Raw genomic sequence first — 24,959 nt, forward strand, 5'->3', positions numbered from 1 at the left:
CACCACTCCCCCCCGCCCCATGTGACTGTCCTCTACTGCTCTACTGGTCAGGATCTATTCTTGTCAATAATACTGGCCAACAGTAAGCCCTTGATTTGTTAACATACCTTGAGGGAACCAGTTAGTTACTTAATACCAGGCTAACTATACTGGGACCTTTCCATTGTTGAAGGGACAATGCACTGCCCTTACTGGAACTGATACTTACTCTGGATTTGGATTGGCCTTTGTGGTCTTTTGCACTCTTAACACCGCCACCATGTGTTTTGATAAATGCCTTGTACATCACCACTACAGTATTACACACAATGCCTCCAAGCACCCGCTTCAGTGAGAAAGATCAGATAAGTATCCTGATGTCAACAGGATGTTCTGGACTCTTCAAGTATCTATCATCAACCAAAAATAGGCCTACAAAACGATGAAAGAGACCCTTATGTGCTTAGACTCAATACCAATTATAGACTTGCAAGGATGGGATGCTATCTTTTAGGACTGGCATCTGCTGTGTCCCAACAAATACTGTATCATAGTATCAGCAAAATACTGTTTTATCTCTCCTACAGACAAAAACCCAGGTCTAAGACACAAGGGGTAGAAATGTTTGAGTGGACTCTAGTAAGGCTATAATTAATGATCTATTTTTTAAAACTGTGTCCCTACACCTGTGACTCAGGCTCTGCTGGCCCAACTGGCACAACATGTACTGGAAAATACATTAAAATTGGTGATCAATTCCAGATGGTTCCATTAAAGGTAATGTTCTCTTTTCTCTTATGTTTCTCTAGGTTTGCCAAATTTTCTAAAATGACTATGTATTATTTTATATTAAACATAACTACTGAACAAAAACAAAGAAATTACATGTACTCCAGATGCAGATATTCATTGGAAATGGCACATAAGGAAGACAAGGAGTTGTAACAAAAGCAAGGAGTTGCTAACAAAATGAGGTAAGATAAGAGAACTGGTGCTCCATTTCCTTTGATAGTGGTCACTGTGCCGCACTCCAGAGCAATTACGGAAGCATTTGAAATCTGACTAAGCCTCAGTTTCCCAATTTATAAAAAGAAGATGAGAACTCTGTTTCTCATAAGGTGTGTGAAGGAACACCATAAACAGTAACATCTCTACAGGCATGAGTTATCACTACTGGGAGTAGGTGAGTGTCTACTTGCTCAAAACTTTCCGAAAGAAAAGGAAAAATTAGTTACCTTTGGATTAAAATATCTACAAGACTGTGGTTGAGAGCCTCCGAATAGGGCTATGCGGTAGTCATGTTTCTTTCTTCTGGGCCTTGTGCCATCTACCAGCTCTTCTCGATCCTCTGGAGACAGGAGATGATACCTCATTCCGCCTGTAGAAAAATACATGGCAACTCTTTAAGAACTTCAAGAACTTTAATGCTTTGGGGGGGAAAATCTACCCAAACATAATAGTGCTTTTATTTGTGAAACTGTTTTTCTATCAGCCCTCTATGAGGGGGAAGAGACAGGAGAAATGTGTAAGGATCTGAGTCCTAACCAATTTATTATTCTCAGCAGTTACCATTATGCTGATTGCCCCACCCACTACTACATACCAGTGGATTATCTGGCTCTTCAAGCAATAGCTGCCAAAATAATAATTATTGAAATTCAGATATCCTAACCCAGCAGTTCTCCATCTTAAACATACATTAGAAACCACCCAGGAAATCTATGAAAGCAAGCGAGGGCCATACCACAGACTAATTAAATAAAAATCTCTGGTGGTAGAGCCCAAGCATTGTTGATATTCACCCCTTAAAATATAGATTAAAGCCCTAGCCGGCCCAGCCTGCATGGCTCAGTGGTTGAGGGGTGAGGATACATGCTGCTTGATCCCCAGTAGGGGGCCTGTAGAAGGCAGCCAATGATTCTCTCTCATCATTGATGTTTCTCTCTCCCTTCCTTTCTGAAATCATTACAAATATAATAAACAAATAGTTAGATAAATACATACATACATACATACATAAAAAACAAAAACAAAAACAAGCCCTGGCCTGGTGGCTCAGTTAATTGTAGTGCTACCCTGTGCACCAAAAAGATTGCGGGTTCCATCCCTGGTTGGGGCACTACAGGAGGCAACGAATCAATGTTGTTTGTGCTGACCCCTGAAGAAAGCATGAACTGTGGCTCCTTCATTGATAGGCTTTTCCTCTCCAAGGACAGGGCTTGGGACAAGCACTCCAGCCCCTTTCCCCGAGGAACTTCTTGCTCCCCTTAGGCTTATTCCTTTGGGAGTTATTCCTGTGAGGGTCTGGTTCTACTTTTAATGAAAAGAGAGACTAAAAAAAAAAAAAAAAATCTGCCTGAGGGCGAAGGGTAAAATAGTCATTTGCTTGTTTCAATATTAGCTCCAAGTGGAGGTAAGGTATCCTCCTTTGAGAATTTATGATGACAGCCCTGCTCTCCTGAAGGTTTGAGGTTTGAATTTACCTACCTGTAAGTCGAAGAAACCATAAGCCAAGAAAAATTCCAAGCAGTCCTGGATTATTGTACTCAGGGTACTTGGCAGAAGCAAATACTATTCTCCTCTTGAGGAGAACAGGGAAAATCTGCAGGAATTCTACCCTGGCCTCCCAATATTTCTGGCAATTAAGATCAATCAAATATAAACTCATAATGTAAAATTACAGAACACAAGGATTTAAGCCACCCAAAATAAGTAAACAGAACTAACAAACAGCAGTATTTGGTCTCCAAAAACCAAACAGTATTCTCAAACACAAAACAAACAAACAAAAACACTATATGACAAATGTACATAGATGTCAAATTATAATGTTGTATCCAGCTACCTGAGAAAATATCTACAGATATTGACATTAGGAGATCCCCAATTAAAAAATTATCCGGCTATACTGATTACCCTACAGTTTGTCCAAGAATTAAGAAGCCACCTGGCCAGTGTGCTCAGTGGTTGAGCATTGACTTATGAACCAGGTCACAGTCGATTCCTGGTCAGGGCACATGTCCAGGTTGTGGGCTCAATCCCCAGCAAGTGGTGTGCAGGAGGCAGCCAATCAATGATTCTCTCTCATCGTTGATGTTTCTAACTCTTTCTCCCTCTCCCTTCCTCTCTGAAACCAATAAAAATATGTATTTAAAAAAAAAGAACTGAGAACCCCACTCAAATATACTAACTTATCCTATCAGTTTTAAAATAGCTCACTCTTACAAATATGATTCACTAGGAAACTAATCAATTAAGAAAAGCTTCCAAGAACAACAAGAACATGAAAAAAATTCAAAGGCAATACAGACAAGATAAGAAAAATTAAAGGCAGTATAATCCTACTTTAGAATAAGATATCACAGACATGAAATAACAAATTAGAGAATAAAAGTTCACAGAAATTAAAGATAGTGGAAATAAAAGTACTGAAAGAAAAGTTAAAGCAATCTACCAGAAGAGAGAACAAGAAGGCAAAGATAGATAAGAAGAGATACTCAATTGCTAAAGAATCATACTACCAATAACAGAAAACTGAAAAATCTGTGGCTGACAAGACAGAGAATACCCAACATAACTTAAAAGGGAAAAAAAGGATGCACACTAAGATACATTATTGTGACATTTCAAAATATCAGGGATTAAAAAAAATAAAGGCTCAGATTGGCATCAGATTTCTCAAAAGTAATACTGGAAACTAGTAAATGATGGGACAATGCCTTCAAAATTCTAACTAAACATGATTTTCAAGATAATTCTAAACCAGGTGAACTATTCCCCAATTTTATGGTAAATAAAGATATGGGATTTGTCAAGATTCTAAGTATTTACTGACTGCATATTCTTTCTCAGGAACCTCTGGGGATACATTAGATTAAATAGAGAGAATTAAGGACGGGGAAGACCTGGGGTCCAGGAAGACAGCAGATCTAACAACACAGGAGAGGAGTGAGAGGACATCCCAGCATTGCTCAGAAGGGAAGCCCAAGGACAAAAATTGTGGCTTAGGCCTGGAGAGTAAACAGTCCATATTGGAATAGACAGAGGCAGGCTCCATGAAGTAAAATAAAAGCAAAAGATTGTTTAATTATTCCGATAATTTCATCAAGTGGCATTTTACAGAGGGGCTGGGACTTAGCCTGCAAGTCATGAAAAACTAAGTAAATGGAAAAATGTTGCAATTATTAGCTCCAGGCTATAAAAAAATCCCACGAACAAAACAAAGGTGTTTAAGAAAGAAAACGTGATCACTATTTGGCTAAATAAAATAAAGGAAACACTAGAAACAAAGCGCATGAAAACTACTGTACACAAAAAGGAGACAAAGCATAAGTAATATGTATATATTTTTTACCTTCTATCATACGAGTCCCTATAAAATAAGGACTGGGGCTAAGTTCCCATCCAGGTAGACAGCTGCAACTTCAAAGGATTAATTATCTGAAAGAGCTAAATCTTGAATGTTTCTCCCTGGATACTGAGTCTGATTCATTCTAAATGGTCTTTAAAGTCCATAAAAAACTGGTTACATGATAAGGTTATAAATGGATATTAAAGCAACTTACTTATCACCATCTTAAGGCATTCAGGATTGTCTTGAATAAGTGGTTCGGCTTGTACTGTTTTACTTAAGAAATTCTTCGATATAAGAGGAAACCTGACTTTAGCAAGGATATCAACCATAAATGGCTGGCGATTAGGTTCATCGTATTTCAACCACCTGACTGCAGCATCATAAACCTAAGGGGGGGAAAACAGCTTAGCAAAGTTCTTAGATGGCAAGAACATTTCCAGTTACCTAGATTTACTCTCACATCGAAGGGGAAGAATCTCATAACCACTATTCCCAATATTTTACTCAAATATTTGCTTTCATACCCAAACAAAACAAAGCCTATATTTTAGAACAGTTTACACACTGCTCTAGTGATTCTTTTAGGTAACATGTTTTTCAGAATTACTACTACATAATGTAGTGACAGGGAGAATGTTGAATTTATGGGTTTTCAAAACAAATTACATTCCCTTTTTGGAAGGAGATATGATGCATATTTCTATTGAAAAAAATCAATATATGTTCATTTGGTAACAGGAAAACAGGTTAATTTCCTAAGAGGCCTTCCACCTCAACAGATGTGAAAGTCACCTATGATTTTATTTAATCTAATATGCTTGAATTGTGAAATGATAGACTTATCTACTTTCCAAAAACTTTATCATATACAAAATTTATATTTAAAAAAATAAATTATAAGATTTTTATATAAGAATAATTTTCTAAAACAATACTGTGGCTCATTTAACTGTTCCAAATAAATCCAAGTTTAATTAATATAACTTGATTAACAAATCACAGTTTAAACACACTGAAAGCAAACATTATTTCATATACATACACATCTACCATCTAAACATTGAGCTAGATAAAGTTGTTAATTTTGGGTTGGTATTAACAAGGCCTAAGCTCTAATCTCCCTATGAGTTCATTTTTTATGGGAATTGGTCTATTTTTTTAAATAAACGTTTTCTTTTGGAGTAGTTTTAGACTACAGAAAAGTTACAAAGGTAGTTCAGAGTTCCCAATTATCCTGCACCCAGTTGTTGAAATGTTACATTAGTATGATACTCTTATTACAACTAATGAACCAACATTGATACATAATTATTAACTGAACTTCGTACTTTTAAACAATTTCTTTAGTTTTTATCCAATGCTTTATCCAGGAGAAAGCATTTCCCTGTCTTTGCCAGCACCTGGCAACCACTTACATTTCTTGGCTTGCAGCCTCTTCCTCCCATCTCCAAAGTCAGCAATGGCCAGCTAAGTCTTTTTCACATTGCATTACTCTGACACTGACTCTTCTGTTTTCCTTTTCCACATTTAAGGATGCTTATTATTACACTAGAGGCCCAATGCACGAAATTCGTGCAAGGGGCCCAGCCCTTGTAGCCCTGGCTTCATCCGGAAGGTCGTCTGGATGGTCGTTGCGCTGTTTGGCCGTTGGGTCGATTTGCATATTACACTTGTATTATTATAGATGGAGCCCACCAGGATAATCTCATCTCAAGACCCTTAACTTAACCACATTTCTAAAGTCCCATTTACCATGTAAGGTAACCTATTCATAGATTCCAAGGATTAGGATATAGACCAGTTATGGCGAACCTATGACACGTGTGTCAGAGGTGACACATGAACTCATTTTTTTGGTTGATTTTTCTTTGTTAACTGGCATTTAAATATATAAAATAAATATCAAAAATGTAAGTCTTTGTTTTACTATGGTTGCAAATATCAAAAAATTTATCTATGTGACACGGCACCAGAGCTAAGTTAGGGTTTTTCAAAATGCTGACATGCCGAGCTCAAAAGGTTCGCCATCACTAATACAGACATTCTTGGGGGTGGCATTGTTCTGCCTACCGGGGACTCAATAGCTTTGTCTCTATCAAGTGGCCTAACTTTTCCTATGAAACAAACTTTGGGATATTCTATATGTAAAACACATTCTTTTCTAATTGATTCTTTTTCTTGTCATGTATCACAACATGAAGCATGAGATTTAATACAGACATTTACTAAGAAAAATGTGAGAAGGCAGTTTAGTCACCTGATCCTCTGCTCTCACAGTCAAAGTGTCTTGGTTGAGGAGATGTGTAACTCGCTTGACATCAAGTTGTAGAAATTCATCAGTTTTGTAAACTTCAGTAAAATGTTGATGAATAAAGTCATCTGCAGTTGCTTTCAATTCTGGACAGTCTAGACACTCTGCTAGCACACTTATACCTAAACACAGAAAGAAAATGAATAGAAATTCACCTTTAAAAAAGCCTAAACCTACATTGAAGATAAAATGTGACTCCAAGAAGCCTTCATGAATTTCATAAACCTGGGTTACTTTTTCTTCCATTGATTTGTCTATTTTTATGCCATTTTATGTATGACTGATTTTGATATTTTGAAGGACAAGCCCCCTTCAACATTTTTTCAAGCTTTTCTTGGCTAGGTTAAACATTTTCTCTTGTATATTAATTTTAAAATAAGCTTATCACATTCTACTTTAAAAAATCCTGGTATGATTTTAACCAGGATTAAACTTAATTTTTAAATTACTTTGGGGCCAGTGACAACTCGGCAATCTGGAAGACTTCCACGTAGGAACATGACATATCTCATTTATTCATATTTTTGATTATTAATGTAATTATACAATTTTATTCATAGAAACCCTATATTTTCCATTCAGCCTTTTCCTAGCAATTTAATTTCTGTTTGGGAGAGATATTATTAATTGACTTATAATGTTACATTATCAGGAATCTGCAAAATCCTTACTGTCGATTGGCTATATTTAGCCACATTCCACTGTAGAGTCAGCAGCTAAGGATATTTTTTAATATTTTTGAAGAGTTGTATATATATATATATATATTCTCCCCCAGGGAAGAAGGAGGGGGAGGGGAAGGAACAAAGAGGGGAAGGGAAGGAAGCGGGAGAAGGAGGAGGACAAGGAGGAGTGAGAAGGGCCACATACTATCTCTCCCTTTTCAGAAGAAGTTTGCCAATCTCTCTCCTAAGTAAAACCTTTGGTTATTGTATGTGATCTCCCTTCAAAGTCATGATATAAATTTTTTCAGTTCATTATCGTGATTTTCCATGTTTCAACTTCATGTTGTCTTCAGATAATGAGCTTTGAAGCTTTATTATTTATATCCTAAAAGTTCTAATAACTGATGCCTGCTAATAAACCTGTCACATTATAAATGTACTGACTGATGCCATGCATGACAGATTTTCATGTTGAGCAGTCGGACGTATCTGTACACTTATGCCCCCATCAAGGAGATGGCATTTTCACTAAGAACCAGTATTTGTTTATCGACTAGTTTTTGATAGTTGAATGTGTTGCAATTATGCAATCTATTTAAATACCATACAGATCAATAAAATATGAATGTGAAAAGTAGTTGTTTCTCTAAAAAGTAATCTTTTTTTCCTTAAATATATTTTCATTGATTTCAGAGAGGAAGGGAGGAGAGAGAAATAGAAACATCAATGAGAGAGAATCATCAATTGGCTGCCTCCTGCACGCCCCCTACTGGGGATGGAGCCCACAACCAGGGCATGTGCCCTTGACTGGAATTAAACCTGGAACCCTTCAGTCTGCAGGACAATGCTCTATCCACTGAGCAAAGCCAGCTAGAGCTGAAAAGTAATCTTAAGGTTTAAGACAGATTTGAAAAAAGCTCAAATTAGGCATGAACAAGAAAACTGATAAAATCCAGAAAACATTGGGATTCTGTACTCAGGCTCTCATTAAGTTATTGCTTTTTCTCCACCTGTTCCTTCTGAAATTCCTACTTCAAATTAGTGTCCGTATATCTTCTTTTCTTGTCATTTATCTTTTCAATAATTGTTTCTGATTCTTTGCATTTTTCTTTTGTATCATGAGGCAATTTTCTGTTTGAATTTACTTATTTATTTTTTAGGTATTCCATTCTATTTTTTAAATTCGATAGAATTTCATGGATCCTTTCTATTTTAAGTTCTCTTCCATTTCTTATGTTAAATGGTATAGAAGCCATTCATTTTGGCTGTTTATCTTGAGTACCTGCCCCTCAAACTACTGGTTTTCTTTTAACTTTGTACATATGCCCTTTGCCTAATTCCATCAGCTGTCACGGATTCCTTTAGCACTCATAGAAGTCAGACTGTTGGGATCTTCTGGGTAGCAGAAATTGGTGAAAAATAAGATGGGACTTCTCCAATCAGCTCTCAGGGGGAGCTGTGCTCAGGGCTAAAAAGAAAACAGGCTGAAGCACTTCGCTGGGGTACTCAGTAGCTGCACTTGGCTCATCTGGCTGGGCCACCGTCTTTGCTTCAGGCTTAGCCAGATTTTCAGGCTGCCCTTCCTCCCAGCTTTGTAATCAACGTTGACACCCAGAGGTCAAACTCCTAAATGGTCTCCTCAGAAGTCCAAAGCTTAAGATGTGGTCAGCACTAACTTGCTTCAGGTTCCACACTATGCTTTGTACTGCCACATCCACTCCCTATATTATAGATGAATCACCCCAGAATGAAATTTAGAGAGTTAGGGAAACACACTTAAGCCATCATCTTCCAAATCCTATTTAAAATCCTTTTTTTATAATACATTTTGAGCAAATTTACTTATATAAGGGAATAAATCTCAGGAATATAAATCTCATTGATATATGGAGCCACAAATTATGGACCACGAGATAAAAGGGCTCATCCCAGAGTGTCTCTATTGGGGTTGAAGGCTGGTCTTTTATTCCTAAGATAGGGTATTTTCACTATGTAAACCAATGGCTACCTTCAAAAAAGAATTCCATTAGTATATTCACCTGCACAGCTATTTCCCCTCCTGTCCCATTTGGTTCAGTTCCTTTTCTGGATACCAGAAACAATCTTATTCCTATCGCCTTTGCCTGGCTTTGATTTTTCCCTAAAATTTATTCGGCTTCCTCTTCTATGATCTTTATCTCTGCACTCACAGTGAGGGGAAGGGGTGCCAGATGGAGCAGGAGGAGGGAGCTAGGAAAGGGGGAACAGAGGAGGCTTGCTGAACTTCTTGTGCATCTCCAGGAGCCCTCTGCCCCAGCCTTTGGTTTCTTGTCATCAGCACCCCTCATCTTCTCCCATGGGTCACAAATCTCAGCATCGGCTGGATTCCCAGGCCTCTCTCTCTATTGTCCTTGATTTCACTTTCTTTCCTAGACTCCTACCCTGATCCTCTTCTACTCTGAATCACAGCAAGAGTAGGAAAATGGAATTACAAGGATCTGGATGTTCTTTCATGTGCTGCTGAGCATGATCTCACAGTGGAAGCATACCACACCACACACTGGAAAACTCTGATCAACTTTCTCTGTTTCTCCTGGTATCAAATACAAACTACTTTATTAGTGGCTTTAAAATGGAGTGCTACAGCAGCCCCTTAATTAGTACCTTACTGTACAGTCTAGGATTTTTAAGGCTTCTAGTATACAACAGTTAGCAGATCTGACTGTGGAGAGGCAGCACCATGTAGCAGTGAAGGATAAGATTGCTTGAGTTCCAACCCCAGCTCCTCCACATATCAGCTATATGACCTCTGCAAGTTACATACACTTAGTTTCCTTATCTGTGACAGATCACAGTAATCATAAGGGCTTCAACACAGGTAAACATTCATGTTTACGTTATTATATATCACACACCACCACCAGATGCAATCCTTACTCCTTTCTAGATAAACAAAAAATCATTAATAAAGCTATTGTATAGTTTGGAAAATACTGATACAGTATTTGATGAGCTCATTGCTGCCCAAGTTAATATGTACTTCCCTAAGCTCTTCTTAAAAGGTATTACTAGAAAAATTTCTAGTGTCTTTAAGATTAAATGGGCATACAGTTGTTGTTTTTTTACTAAAATACACATTAATGGTGTGTGTGTGTGTGTGTGTTTAAATAGGAATCTGATTTCTTACCAAGACAGTTTGAAGCATCAACTTGTTCTTTCAAAAAATCAACACACATTTTCTTCACAGGTTCAATTTGGTACTGGTTTGCTGCATCTAATAAAGACTGAACGTTGTTGCTATTCACAGAAATTCTGCAAATAAGTTAAAGTGAATATTAATTTCCTACGTTTTTTATTTAAATAATGCTACTGTAGACTGCATCCCACTAGCCCCTGAAATTAAGCAAAAAATTAAACTTTTAGTCCTTGAATTAGTATGGCAGAGGATACTCAACTTCCCCCTCCTGTCAACACAACCCCCTCCCCCCACCCAACCTCCCCACCGGGGCCATATCCTTGAAGTTTTTCATTCTGAAGAATCTGGAACACACTGATTTGCTACAATGCTTTGCCATGTTAGATCCCAACCTTATCCCTCCACTACAGAAATAGTCCTCCTTAACTTACCTAGCAGTATAAGCAAATTCCACAAGTTGTTCAATAATGTCAGGTTCAGCATCTTTGAGTTCTACTTCAAAGGACTTTGATTCAAGCATGTTAGCTAAAATGAAGAAGAGAAACACAAATGGCATGAGTACTACCACAGAGGAAACAGCTATTCCAGGCCATGTAAACATGGAGAGGAATAAAAGGACAAGGACTTCTCTGGAAAATACTCCAGAAAGCCCAACATTCCTATAATAAAAGCAAATTAATTCTCCACACTTGAGATATGCCTTAAATTAAAATTATCTAAGTAATCAGTGAATTAGTGCACTTCTTAAAAAAGGGGGGGAGGGGCAAGTGAACAGAGAGAAATAAAACTGGACTTAGTATTTTCCCAACTTCTAAAATAATTTAGTAGCACTCTTTTAAATTGCTATGAGCAAAATGCCTCTGATGTTGCTAAAACAAACCTATGAGAAAAATGACCATTATATACAGTCAGCTACAACTAGCAAAGCTCTCCTCTTCCCCAAAATCCTGGCAGGTAGATACATTTCATAACTTGATGAGGCTCATGAAACAGTACTCAATAGAGATACAAGGACTTGGACCCAATTCTCAACTCCAACTCTAGGATTCTTTCTAGTATTATCTATTTATATAAAAGGCTAATATGCTAAGTGTCCTTCCACCTGTCCAACAGGTCGCTATGACACGCACAGACCATTTACAGAGAAACGGCAGTGTGGACCTGGTGCCGACAAAGCAATACTCGGCTTCCCCCAAGTAGGACACAGGCCCCGCCACCACCCTGGAATGACAGCCCACCAAATTGCAGCCAACACTGTGAGACCCCATGGCCAGCCCAGAAACGGTCACTGTGGGTACTGGGTAATGATGTCACGTAGCAACGCCCGGCTTCCTCTCCCTAGCAACTAGCCTCCTTGCAGTTTTTTCAGCGCAGGAACCCAACTTGCTTTATAGCCAGGTGGAAACATTTACACTTTAACCAAATGTCTGTGAAGTGTTTTCCCATGCCTCATCTCATTTGATCCTCACAGAAGTCCTGGGGTAGACATATAGGAGATTCAGTGGAATCCTATTTTCTTTTCATTAGAAAAAGTTTAGCTACATCACAAAGTAGGTCTAATTAAGCAAGTTTATTCTATATATGTAAAAGGCTAAGTTGACTCGCACATGTGTGATACATATAAAGCTTTCACTGGTGCCAATCACACACATGTGTTTCAATCTATCATTGTTGACTGTGAATTTGGTTGACACTTCCATTATAGAGAAAGGGCGAATAGCAATATTAAAATATTTCTTCTAATTAATTTCCTTTCAATGTGCAGGAATCCGTGCACCAGGCCACTAGTATGCAATATTTCATTTTTACTTAATTTAACTTGCTGGATAAAATGTCATAAGGTTTATCTGTTCCTTTGCCTTTCCACCAGAGGTTAAGAAGAAAACTGTAGGTATTTAAGTAGAAGCTGTATCCCTATAAATAGAGACCTGGGGCTTTTAGGGCGAATGAAATGACATGATTCCTTTGATTAATCATAACCATGACCACTTTTCAATCTCTTCACTGTTCTATGATCTTAACTTCTTTATAAACCAGGAAAAAATGGCCTGTTTTCATTTAGACCCATCTCATTCTCATAGAATAAATAATACGTTTGACCTTAAGATACTTACTTGTGAACATCAAGTTAAAAAAGTGACTGGCTGCTGCAAGGACAACACGATGAGCAGGTATTTTTCTTTCCTGGACCATAAGGATCACGTCACACAATGTTTTCTAATCAAGAGAGAGAAGGAAATAAAATCAAAAGGGGCTCATTGTTTAAGGTTCTGGTTTAGCAAACATATTAAACAGGTGCTTGTCAAATGCTTTATCTCTATTTCCTATTTAAATTTGTTTATTTTTCCAGTACAGAATTTGTTTATAATACGACCTATTTAGGAAGGACTTACAGAGTGCTGTCAGGAGTCTTCTGTACCAAAATCAGGCACTGAGCTTCCCAACAGTTAGGAAATCTTTATAATCAGCAAAGAAGTAGTCTACTAATTTTTTAAGGAAGACAATTTTTTTTTCCCTGAGGCAAATTCTAAGCTATTTATCACAGTGAGATATTATGGGGACAGTAAATGACATAATGACAATGTCCTTAATGGTTTTTCTTTCTGGCTTAATCCCTATGAACTTACTCCCCAACCCTCCAACAGAGCTGTCTGCTTGCTCTTTATCTATGGGTCTGCTCTATTTTGCTTGGTAGTTCAGTTTGTTCATTAAATTCCACATATGAATGAAATCATATGGTACTTGTCTTTTTCTGACTGACTTATTTCACTTACATAATGTTCTCCAAGTCCATCCATTCTGTTGCAAAGGTTTAAAACTTTCTTTGTTTTGTCCTGGCTGGTTTGGCTCGGTGAATAGAGCACTGGCCGGGGGACCAGAGGGTCCCGGGTTCGGTTCCAGTTGGGGACACATGCCTTGGTTACAGGCTCCCCTCGGGCCAGGGCCCTGGTCAGGGCTCGCAGGAGGCAACCAATCGATGTTTCTCTCTGTTTCCCTCTCTCTTCCACTCTCCCTAAAAAAATCAATGGAAAAATATCCTCAGGTGAGGATTAACAAAAAACAAAAAGAAAAAAAGAAATGCAATGCCTCGTTAAAAAACAAAAACAACTTTCTTTGTTTTTACAGAATAGTATTCCATTGTGTAAATGTATGATTTTCAAACATAACAATCTGCTTTTAAAAATGATCTATCCTTGATAAAATCGAGAGTACACACTGCATTTCCCAAGACGGTAGCCTTCATAGATGTAAATTGAAACAGAAACAACTCAGAATACAGAGTGGATGAACCAAATGTCCATGCAGCACTCTTTCCGTAAACAACACTTCTCTCAAATGTACTTCTGATAGGAGCTGGATATCAGTCACTTTTAAATTGTGATTTCTGACCAAAGCCAAAACAGTCGTCACACTAGGTTGCTGAAGGAAGGCAGATTTAAATTAAGTACTACAAATGTTGGAAAAATTGAAAATTAAAGAAAAAAGTAAGGTTTATTAGAACCATTAGAGATGAATTTCAAGGAAAAAAAAGTCCTTTCTGTAAAATAAAATTTCAACTTCTTACTGAAATTAAATATCTAATTTATAAGTAAGGCTCAGAGAAAATTTACAGCCTGGGATATGTTAAACACTCTTAGGAACTGGGAAAATGAGGAAAATAGTATTTTCAGAGTAAAAAAAAAATCTTTCACTCATAGAAATAGCTGAGGATATGGCATTTTGCATTTTAAAGTATTTTGCTATAACTATTAATCTAGTTTCTGATAGATAAATCACTGCTATTTCCTATTTTATTACTTCAGGAATAAAAATCCAAGTAAGACGGTAATGCTTAGATTGAGAAAGGAAATGGGCCCTAAACAGTTGGCTAAAGGATGAACATAATTTCCCTTTTATGGCTTATTTGAAGATTTTTTATAAGGCTATAGTACTGCTTAGAAATTATATGTAGATTTCTTAAAGTTAAAGCTATTGTTATTCCAATAATGTCTTGAATTTTAAAAATGTGATTTCCTTTTATTTGGGGAGGAGGTTCAGAGTAGGCATAACTCTCAGGTAATTTTGCTACAAACCACACCAAACAAACCCAACAATACTCAGGTACCAAAAACCAAACTAATGATTTGGTTACCACCAAAACAAGCTGATCAAGTTACTTAAGAGAAAAAGAAAGGAAGCAGGGAAGAAAAGGAAGGAGGAAAGAATATTGACAGGATAGCAAGCAAATAAGATAGGGGAGGGATCTATAGCTGCTGATGAAAAGTTCCAGAAAGTGCAGAGAGAGCTAAACAGAAATGTAGCCAAAAACCTTTCCAAGGCATTCTCAGCAATAGGAGTTTTAGTGGAGTGATTTAATAGGCACTGGAGGACATTAGGGAAATCAGAGGGATTGTAGAGTAATTTAGTCTTAACCTAAAATTAATCTTTGGCTGGATATTAATGTTGTGTGTATGGGGGGGGGGGTGAAAGGGGAGGAATCTTTTTTATCCAAATGGTACATTTACTTGACTGTACTACAGTAGATCAATAGGTTTCAACAAGAGATGGGGCTGACCTAGAGAGAGTTCCCTCCTGCTATCAGTCAACTGGGGAAGAGGTGTAACCACAGATAGGAAATGGGAAGAGAAAGAGACTCGGGTAAATTGGAGAATGTGAGAGGTAACAAGTCCTAGGTGAATGAAGAGAAACAAAAAGTACCTGTTGAACAATACATGTTCACTGGATAAAACAAGAAAAATAACTCTTGAGATTTCTCTATTTATGTCCCTCATATTAGTTATATCTTTGTATTATTTTCAGTTTTTGAATAGTCTCTTATAAACAGCACAGATTTTTATGTGACTTAGTTGGAAGTTCTCACCATCTAAGAATATTTTTAGTAGTGTTTAATTCTTCATATTTATTACTGATAACTTATGTTTTACCTTACAAATGCCATCTTCTTTTATGCTATTTATTTTGCTTTCTTGCTGTCTTCTTTTTTCTTTAACTGCCAGTTGCTATTTTGGTCACATTTTCTTTGCACTTTTTTCTTCCTTTAGAGACTGCCTTACAGATATGTCAAGTATTTGCAAACTGAACTCAGCAGGGTATTAGTCAAATATTGTTCTAGGAATGCAAGGAGGGTTCAAAAAGTAATTCTATTAATGCAATTCATCATATTGACAGGTTAAAAGAGAAAAACTTCTTGTAGAAAAACTTCAATAGATGGAAAAGACTGTTGAATAAAATTCACTTCCTGAGACTTTCATAAAGAAAACGATGTATACTAAAGGTCAAATATCAGAACTCCATAGCAAACATCACATTTAATGGTGAAACAGGAAAGGCATTCTCATTCAAGTTTGAAACAAGTGGAAATTTGATATATGATAAAGATACCATTTCAAAAATGTGGTGAGAGGGTGGAGCACAGACAAAGTTTAGGGCAGTAAAACTATTTTGTATACTGCTGTAACAGTTGATACATGTCATGATACATTTATCAAAACTCATAGAATGTACAACAGAAAGAGTGAACCCTAATGTAAACTTTGGTTCTTAATAATGCCACAATATTGGCTCATCAGTTGTAACAAATGTATTACACGAATGCAAGATGTTAATAATAGGGGGAACTGTGGGGGTGAGGGCGAAGGGGTAAATGGAAACTGCACTTTCTGCTCAATTTTTCTGTAAAACTAAAACTGCTCTAAAAAATAAAGTAAAAATTCAAAAAATGTAGTGAGAGATCAGATCATTGAAAAATGGTATTGGGATAACTGTTACACTTTTATGGAAACATCAGATTTCTGGCTCTTAATGTACTCCCGCTTCCTCTGGGGAAGGTAAGCCCTGGGAAGGAAGTTTCAGTCCTTTTCTTGAACTGTTACTTGTGGAAGAGTGACTATAGGATGGGCAAGAGTATGGTAGTGGTCACATGGAGCCAGGCCTCCAGGCTCATTCTTCTTCCATAATTCTGCCCCCAAGTGAACAGGGGAAAAGAGGAAACTTTAGGAGACCCAGCAGCCAAGTACATCTTATTGGCAAGTGTCTAAAATTTTGTCTAAGGAAAACAATGTGTCTTATGAAACATTATTACGCATAGATGAAATTCCTTCTCTATATGGTAAACATAGTGTCCCTATTAGCCTTTTTGATAAGTGAGTCCTCCCAGTGAGTTTAGTCTTAGAGTCCATCAATTAGAGACAGCTGATAAACTGGCAACCTCTCAACCACAAAAGCCAAGATTTTATGTTTTTGAAAAACCCTCTTCAGAAATGGAAGTTTCTGTTCTCTTTTTGGCTGGGAACAATAATGTGGGTTAGGATTGTATAATAATGTCAACCTTTGCACTATTTGTTATAGAGATAGAGGAGATTTGCTTGGATCTCTTCAGGTTTGTGGAGATGGGGAGGATGCTGTGCTAATCTTAAGAGTTCTAGGGTCCCTTTGACATGCAAGTGGCATGTGGCACCCACTATCTTGAAATTGGGAAATTCAGCTTTAGAGGTATTATATGAAATCTATTCCAGTGGAAGGCAGCCTACCCTGCAGCTGCTGAGGAAGCTATCCTGATACCCAAACACTTAGGCTTATGCCTTATTGCTGAGACTGAGCAGTATAAGAAACCAGGGAGAGCAGACATTTGCAATTCAATTGCTATCATTTTAATTTATAGGTGATCACAGTTGTGGGAATTTAATAAGAGGGCTCATAGGAATCAAATTTGGGGGATTTTATGTTGCTAGTTGGAATTAGATGCAATGCTTTAAGTCATGTAGTTCACTGCAGACTCTCTGGAACACTATGAATGACATATTGAGAAAAAATTGAGATGGGAAATGGAAGTGAACTTAATTGATATCTATCCATTTCAAAGCTTTCTGGAGTAAAAATTTAAATGAGTTCCTAAACTAGTCTTCAGAGGACACACAAAAGAACAGTTACTGATAGAGGATGCTTCGTCAGCATTGAAGATAGAACAAAGCACTCTCTGTGCCAGTAAGAAAATAGATACCCTAAAAGACAAAGTAAACTTGGAAATAAGAACTTGTAGCTACTAGATCCAGCTAACTTCTGGGACTTTGGTGTCCGAATCCTACCAATGCAGGAAGTTTATGTAAGGACCAATGTCGAAATGAGATACAAGAGATCATACTATTGACAGGTAGTCAGGTAATCCCCCAATATGCAGTGCTTCTCTAATAAAACAAAGTTGGAAAATTAGGCTTTTCTTAAGAAGCCCATATATATAGGTCTTTTTACTCACCTCTGCAAACCAATAATCTAAATTTTGGTCTAGATTATTTTTATGTCCTGCAAGGAAAAAGAAAAAAAAAGATGGCTGGACCCCAATCCAGTTTATAGAGTCTACCATAAGACACAGCTTACGGTCCTGCTTAACTAGAAGTAGGTGGGCATCATTAATAAGACAGCAGTGTCTTAAGCTCTAACTTAATTAGATTAGAATCGAGATCTCTCTCTCTCTCCCTCTCCCTCTCTCTCTCTCTCTCTCTCTCTCTCTCTCTCTCTCTCTCTCTCTCTCTCTCTCTCTCTCTCTCTCTCTCTCTCTCTCTCTCTCTCTCTCTCTCTCTCTCTCTCTCTCTCTCTCTCTCTCTCACACACACACACACACACACCAAAATTAGGAAGACAGACATAAGCTTGAGACCTCATTTCCTTTCCTTTGGGTGAGGTGAACGTTAGAAATGTTCTTCCCTTCCATGTTGCAGTTCTTTTGCCCTCTGTTCCCAATACCACACATAGACAGCTATAGACACAGACAGACAGACAGAAACACTACGTTCTCCTTTTCAGAGAAAAAAAGCCTTATCAGTGTTTTTTTTTTAATCCTCATCCAAGGATATGTTTTATTGATTTGAGAGAGAAAGGGAAGGAGAGGGATTGGGAAGGAGAGGGATGTAAAAGAGGAAGGAGGGGAGGAAGAAGGGAGAGAAGGAGAAAGGGAGAGGGAAGGAATGAGGAGGGAATGAGAGAGAGGGAGGGAGGGAGAAAAATATTAATTGGTTGCCTCCCTTACACAACCTGATTGGGAATCGAACCTTCAACCCTTTTGGTGTAGGGGCCAAACTTTTTTCCTTAAGCAGCAGAATCCACTTTCAAATGATCTGATTGTATATGATTTATATAGACAGACTGGTTTCTCTGTAGTCAGAACTAGCCTGGCAACCAAGGGATGGAAGAGTTCCTAATTTTGATCTTAGTAATGTCTTTCTGGGGATGGATTCTGTAAGTCTAGAAATTTAGGAACCCTAAAATGAATGATTCAACCAAATGATACAACAATATTTTTACAGAACTGCAAGTTAAGACTGCGACCTTGTCATATTGGGCTCCTCGTGCCACTGGGTAAAAAGAATAAAAGTTATTACATTTAGCTAGGTGCCGGACTCTAGCCATCCATGGGGCAGAAGATGGCTGGAACTCAGGGGATCCCCTTGGGTACCTTGTGGTTGTCAGGAGACACAGTACTCTATCAGTTCCTATGTATCTTCCTGGACATAACAAGAATGGAAGGTCCTGCCATTTTTTACCCGGCCACCATTTCTCAGGGTTGTTTTGACAGCGAGTCAAAACAACACTAAGGGATGAGATAATGCCTCCCCTCCAGGATAAAGAGCAGGCTTGCTATTGCTTGCTATAAAAATGGTAGATTTCTTAGCTCAGTGTCCACCCATTGGGCCCCCAACATGTTTCCCTCACAATACTCGTAGGACAAGGGGAACTGACACAATGCTGTGTTGTGAGTAATCAAGTCTGTGGTCTCTGACACCAGAGTCTCATGTCTTCTGCCAACATCCATTAAACGGCAACAGGATAACTAATCAGCCTTTAAGTAACATCGAATCCCAGACCCAACACTGGTCCGCCAAACCTAGTGGTAAATGTTAGTAAAAGACTGAAGTAATTGTATATACAGGCAAGACCAAAGGCTTAAGATACCTAGGACTAAAGGATTAGGTCACCTCATTGGATAACCAACCATGAGGAGCTGGCTAAAGACAAAGAATAGGAACAGATAGTGAAAGAAGTCATAAATATAATAATAAATAATAAAAATATTAATGAATAAATAATAATAAACAATGAATGTGGCTTCTACTTTCATTTCCATCCTGTTCTTATATTTATACTAGAGGCCCAGTGCATGAATTCGTGCACCAGTGGAGTCCCTTGGCCTGGCCTATGGGATTGGACTGAAACTGGCTCTTCGAGACAAGACAGCCCTGGAGCCAGTGGGCGAGGCTGTCCCCAACCCCGTCCTTGTCTTCTCATATAAATGAATTGATAGGAGAGACCTTGACTGCGTTGTGGAAGCCAATTTATTAAAGCAAAGCATGCACCTTCGATCGAGACCAGGGAGGGCCGTGGGAGGGCTCCAGGGCATGTCTGGCCTGTCTCACTCAGTCCTGATTGGCCTGACCCCAGCAGCAAGCTCACCTACCGGTCAGAACATCTTCCCCCTGGTGGTCAGTGCACATCATAGTGACGGGTTGACCAGTTGACTGTCTGCCCCCTAATGGTGAGTACACATCATAGTAAGCAGTTGAGTGGCCTTAGCATATCATTAGCATATTACTCTTTGACTGAACGGCCAACTGGATGACCAGACACTTAGCATATTACGCTTTTATTATATAGGACAGTGATGGTGAACTTATGACACGCAAACTCATTTTTTTGGTTGATTTTTCTTTGTTAAATGGCATTTAAATATATAAAATAAATATCAAAAATATAAGTCTTTGTTTTACTATGGTTGCAAATATCAAAAAATGTCTATATGTGACACGGCACCAGAGTTAAGTTAGGGTTTTTCAAAATGCTGACACGCTGAGCTCAAAAGGTTCGCCATCACTGATATAGGGTAAGTTTTAACTAGTTTTCTATCTTCTTTTCCATCCAGAATCATACCAAAACATCTATTAATACTTAGACTTTAGGATCTTGAAATGATGATAGAATAAATGAATATCACTAAGTGATCTTGAACTTGGAGTTAGAAATGGTTAAGTGAAAAAATTTGATTGGCGACTTTGTTTTTTAATGATAGCAATGAGAATAGGGGCACACATGTTTGTATTGGACAACCTAAGGTGTAGACCACAGTGGACACTTGTAGATCCTGGTTAGCAACCAATTTCTCCTGCCTACTAGAACCCCAAGCTCCATTTTCCAGAAAATTCCTCATTATGAACTATCTTGGAAAGGGCAATTCTCAGAATCTGCCTCTCATTATGAAAGCAGAAAGTCAGATATTTTTTTTCTATTCACAGTAGAGCCCAAATCTGGCAAACGATAGAAGGCCAGCCAATTAGACAACTACCTCCAGGATTCTGAACCTTGAGTGAATGATGGATGGAGGGAAAACCACCTAATGGCAGCAATAGCAAGTGGTTTAGGCTGTTCCTCACAGTAACCTCGACTCCAGGGTTTTGCAGCCTTGCTACCAGAGAATCCCTGGTTCCTGCTTATCTGCCACACCTGCTTGTCTCCCAGCTGTGGTCAATGCTGTAAGCTCCTGTATACTTTTTAAAAATATATATATTTTATTGATTTTTTACAGAGAGGAAGGGAGAGGGATAGAGAGTTAGGAATATCGATGGGAGACTAACATCGATCAGCCGCCTCCTGCACACCTCCCCCTGGGGATGTGCCCGCAACCAAGGCGCATGCCCCCGACCGGAATCGAACCTGGGACCTTTCAGTCCGCAGGCCGATGCTCTATCCATTGAGCCAAACCGGTTAGGGCTCCTGTATCCTTGCAACAAGTTGTTTTTGCAGAATAGGTATCTGTTGCAGATGGCAGTTGTTATGAGAATAAAATATGACAAAGCATGTAAAACACTGCAGAATGGCTGGTAGAAAATAAGTGCTCAAGAAGTGTTTCATAAGAGACCCTAAGGTTATTGATATGCAGTAATTTACAGTCTTGGAGAGGTGAGTGTACAGAAGTTGAGCCATTTTAGTTAGTGAGCCTAGATGACTACCCAGCATCCAATGCTCAAATCAGCCTTGTGGTTCTCTCCTATCACTTTCAATAGAGCTTACATAAGCTTTTAAATTCCAGGTATGCTTTAGTTCATTTAACATGAGAAAACTATAGTGGTACCCAGGAAGGTCTCAAAACGTACCCGTCAATGTTAAGGTCTCCTGGACTTCATTGACACAATAGAAACAACTGGATATGTGCAGTAGTGACTATGACTCAGTCCTGCTTGTAGTGCCTTTTACTAGTGCCATCAGGTAAGAAAATTAATATAAACAAAAATTTAGGAAAAGAAATGAAATGAAAAGGTGTGCAACCTAATTAAATAAGATGCCACTATAACCCACTAGAATTGCTAATATTATAAAGACTGAGAATACTAAGTATTGACAAGGATGTAGAGCAAAAGCCTCTCTCACATACAGCTGGCAGAAATGTGAACTGGCAAAATGTTGAAAACTATGACAGTATCTAGAAAACTTTATGCAGCATAATCTATAACTCAACAACTCCATTCTTAGGTATTTCCCAACAGAAATGCATACATGTGCACATCAAAAGACATGTACAAAAATGTTCAAAGTAGTGCTCTTCTCAACAGTCCCAAACTGAAAATGACCCAGATATCCATAACGATAGGATGGATAAACTGTGTTTTTATACAATGGAATAATATATAGAATGAGGATGAACTAGAGCTACTAGTATATATAACAGCATAGATAAAAATCACAAACATAGTCTTTAAGAAACTAAGACAAGAGTATTTATGATTCCATTTATATAAGTTCGAAAAAAGTAAAAGAAAAATCTATGGTGATAGAAGAATAATAGTTACCTTTGAGGGATAGTGACTGAGAAGGGCATAAGGAGGGACCTATGGTGTATTAGTCATGTTATGTTTCTTGGTGGTGGTGGTGGGGTCACTTGGTAACAATTCATTGAGCTGCACTTTATGATTTGTATCCTTTTACATGAATCCTCTACTTCATTGGAAAATGCACTTAAAAACAAAAGGCCGGAAATGACTGAAAGGGTGATGGAGGAAAAGGCTCCATAAGAAGTTGAAAAAAAAAAAGCTTAAGCTGCTGGTTCTGCAGAACCCCCTTTCATCACTATGTATAAGACTGGCTACTATGTTACAGAGAGATGACATGACCTAAATCAAATTATCTAAAAATAATAAAACTAATTAATGGTAGCCCAGGGATTGGAATTCAGGTTTTCTAATTGCAGTGTTCTCAACTTCTTACAGAAATGTTTCATAGAGGAATCCTTGTCAGTCAGGTACTCATTATCCTGATTCCCAAAGTACTGAGGTCATAAGGGTAAGCAAAAATAGTCATTACACAAAAACATTCATGAAAGAACAAAGACACATATAAAATCGGTCCTCACTCAAACATTCCTTCTCTGGCCAAACCAGCTTCTAATCCTGCCAATTCCTATCAACTGCCCTTGTCAGTCATTCTTGGTGAGTCTCTCTAGTGTTATGATGTTAAACAGAACAACACAAGTGCAATGTAAATCAACTGCAAAATGAACCTACACATCTTAGATGCAAAAGAGGCAGGATTCCATGAAGTTGGGAAAAGTACTATTGGAGAACTGCTGGACTTACAGGCAAAGCCATTGACAAAAAAAAAGATCCAGCAGATTAAGGTCAGTTAACCACCCTAGAAGAAATGTCCCCCAGCATCCATTTTCCCTTCCTACTCAGTACAGAATCCTGACTTTCAGTTACTGTATTTCTATTTTGACAGTAAGTAAACAGATGTTAATATAGCCAAAGCTAAGTCTACCCAATGGATATAAATCCATTTTAAAACCTAAGGAACTAAATTACACAGTCTCAGGCAATCCCCTCTCCTCTAGTAAACATGTGACACTGTAACCTACGGGCACGTTGTCTCTGCAAGAAATGAGGCAATGCTTTATCATGCTACAGTCCTCGGAAGAAAATGCATTATCTGAAGGAGTGGGAAGGTTGCTGAAAACAAATGTGAGCTCTGGTGGACCTTGACCAACTACCGTAGTTAAATGCACCAGAAATTTGAAGTCAGTGGTGCTGTTATACATAAAAATGGTGGTGTGGTCACAATGAGAGAAAGCAACATGAATGGCTACATACAAATAGATACATAAAGTAAGTTACACAAAATACTGAATTCAGGTATTTCACAGCTCTTTCAGCACAAAGGTTAGGAAAAGATTGAAAGGCATTCCCACCGAGGATCGCCTGCATTCAGGCGCCACGCGAGCCAGGAGCGGATGAACAAAGACAACATCCCATCGGCCAGAATTCCCTTAAAGAAGTCAAAGCTAAATATCTTCATAAGGATCTTAAATTCCTCTACAGTCATCCCCATTCCCATCAGAACCCTAGATAAGCAAACCAGGTCTGGCAGGTACTCCGACAACCTGCTTTTGTCCTCTTGAAAAACTGGGCCAGGGTCACAAAACCGAAACATGCTTACAAGTCTCCTTAGACTCCTATTTTCTATCAAGTTTACAGAATCAAAAAAGTAACCAAGTGATTTTTTTAATGCTCTATTGGTATAAGATGTTATGGAATTAACACACACAAAACTCTAGCCGACATCCGCTGGCGTATTAAAATCGGTTCTTTTCATACCCACCTTTCGCCGACGCGTGAAGCCCTGCACGAAGGCGCCTCCTACCCCAGACAGAACAAAGAGCCCGTCCGCGCAGCAGAGGCGCACGGGGCCTTCCAAAGGCAGCGGCACGGCGTCGATCGAAGGCTGTCTCTGCTCGAAATTAACATGCACGGGAGGGGGCCGCAACCTCGGAAGGGGGCGGGGATGCTTATGCGAGAGGAGCTAGATTTCAGGCCCGGCCATGCTCCTCTCCCCGCTGCGGGGGCTTCCGGCTGGACTGTGCCATTGGGCTCCTTCGCACCCGATCTCCTGACACCTGACACCGCGCTTACAGCTCGCCGGTGGAGGGGTGGCTCCTCGCCTCCCAAGGCCATGCCTAGGGCAGAGCCGCCACACCACCGACACCGGCGCCGAATGCCAGCCCGGGGAGGCTCCCAGGATCTGACCTGGGAGTCTGGGCATCGATAGACGAGGAGGCACTGAAAGCGACCCTCTCCTAACAGCAGCTGGCTGGCGTGGAAATGGGAGGAAGGGCGAGGACGGGGGAAGAAGAGGGTCTGGGTCCACAGGGCGCGCGCATTGCGGCCCAGGCAGCAAGGGGTCAGAGTCCGGACCCCGCCATCCCCCTCCCCCGCCCCGCCGTCCGCCACTCCCACACAGGCTGTACCTGTTTCCGCATGTTATTCATGACACCCATGAAGCCCGCCAACAATTTCGCTTCTTCTCGAGCAGCAAGCTTCTTCTCCGTCTTCTTCTTGCAGCTTTTCTCCACCACGGAGGTGGCCATCCTCCGTCAGCTCGGTGCACGCCCGGGCTCGCCGGGCCGGCCGAGGGGTGGCAGCTCCGGGCGCGCGGGGGCTGCTG

General features: G+C 39.1%; 1 protein-coding gene across 4 annotated transcripts in view; it reads right to left on the reverse strand.

Moving 5' to 3' along the window:
• KLHL7 (kelch like family member 7) overlaps window positions 1–24,953 on the reverse strand; it is a 44,385-nt gene extending 19,432 nt beyond the window's left edge. Inside the window, exons 1-8 of one of the 4 annotated variants that reach the window (XM_015558182.1) lie at window positions 24,763–24,851; window positions 15,410–15,593; window positions 12,599–12,701; window positions 10,916–11,009; window positions 10,476–10,600; window positions 6,591–6,766; window positions 4,545–4,719; window positions 1,215–1,357 (exon numbers count right to left, since the gene is read on the reverse strand). In XM_015558182.1, the coding sequence (XP_015413668.1) occupies window positions 1,215–1,357; window positions 4,545–4,719; window positions 6,591–6,766; window positions 10,476–10,600; window positions 10,916–11,009; window positions 12,599–12,677 (792 nt within the window). In that variant the 5' untranslated portion in view covers window positions 12,678–12,701; window positions 15,410–15,593; window positions 24,763–24,851. Of the gene's footprint in view, window positions 1–1,214; window positions 1,358–4,544; window positions 4,720–6,590; window positions 6,767–10,475; window positions 10,601–10,915; window positions 11,010–12,598; window positions 12,702–15,409; window positions 15,594–17,736; window positions 17,759–24,116; window positions 24,249–24,762 lie in introns of those variants that run through there. The other 3 variants (XM_015558183.1, XM_006779024.2, XM_006779025.2) reach the window with 3 other exon arrangements.
• Between the last annotated feature and the right edge of the window lie 6 nt (window positions 24,954–24,959).

Source organism: Myotis davidii, unplaced genomic scaffold (genome assembly GCF_000327345.1).
Source record: "Myotis davidii unplaced genomic scaffold, ASM32734v1 scaffold168, whole genome shotgun sequence".
Taxonomy (NCBI): Eukaryota; Metazoa; Chordata; class Mammalia; order Chiroptera; family Vespertilionidae; genus Myotis; species Myotis davidii.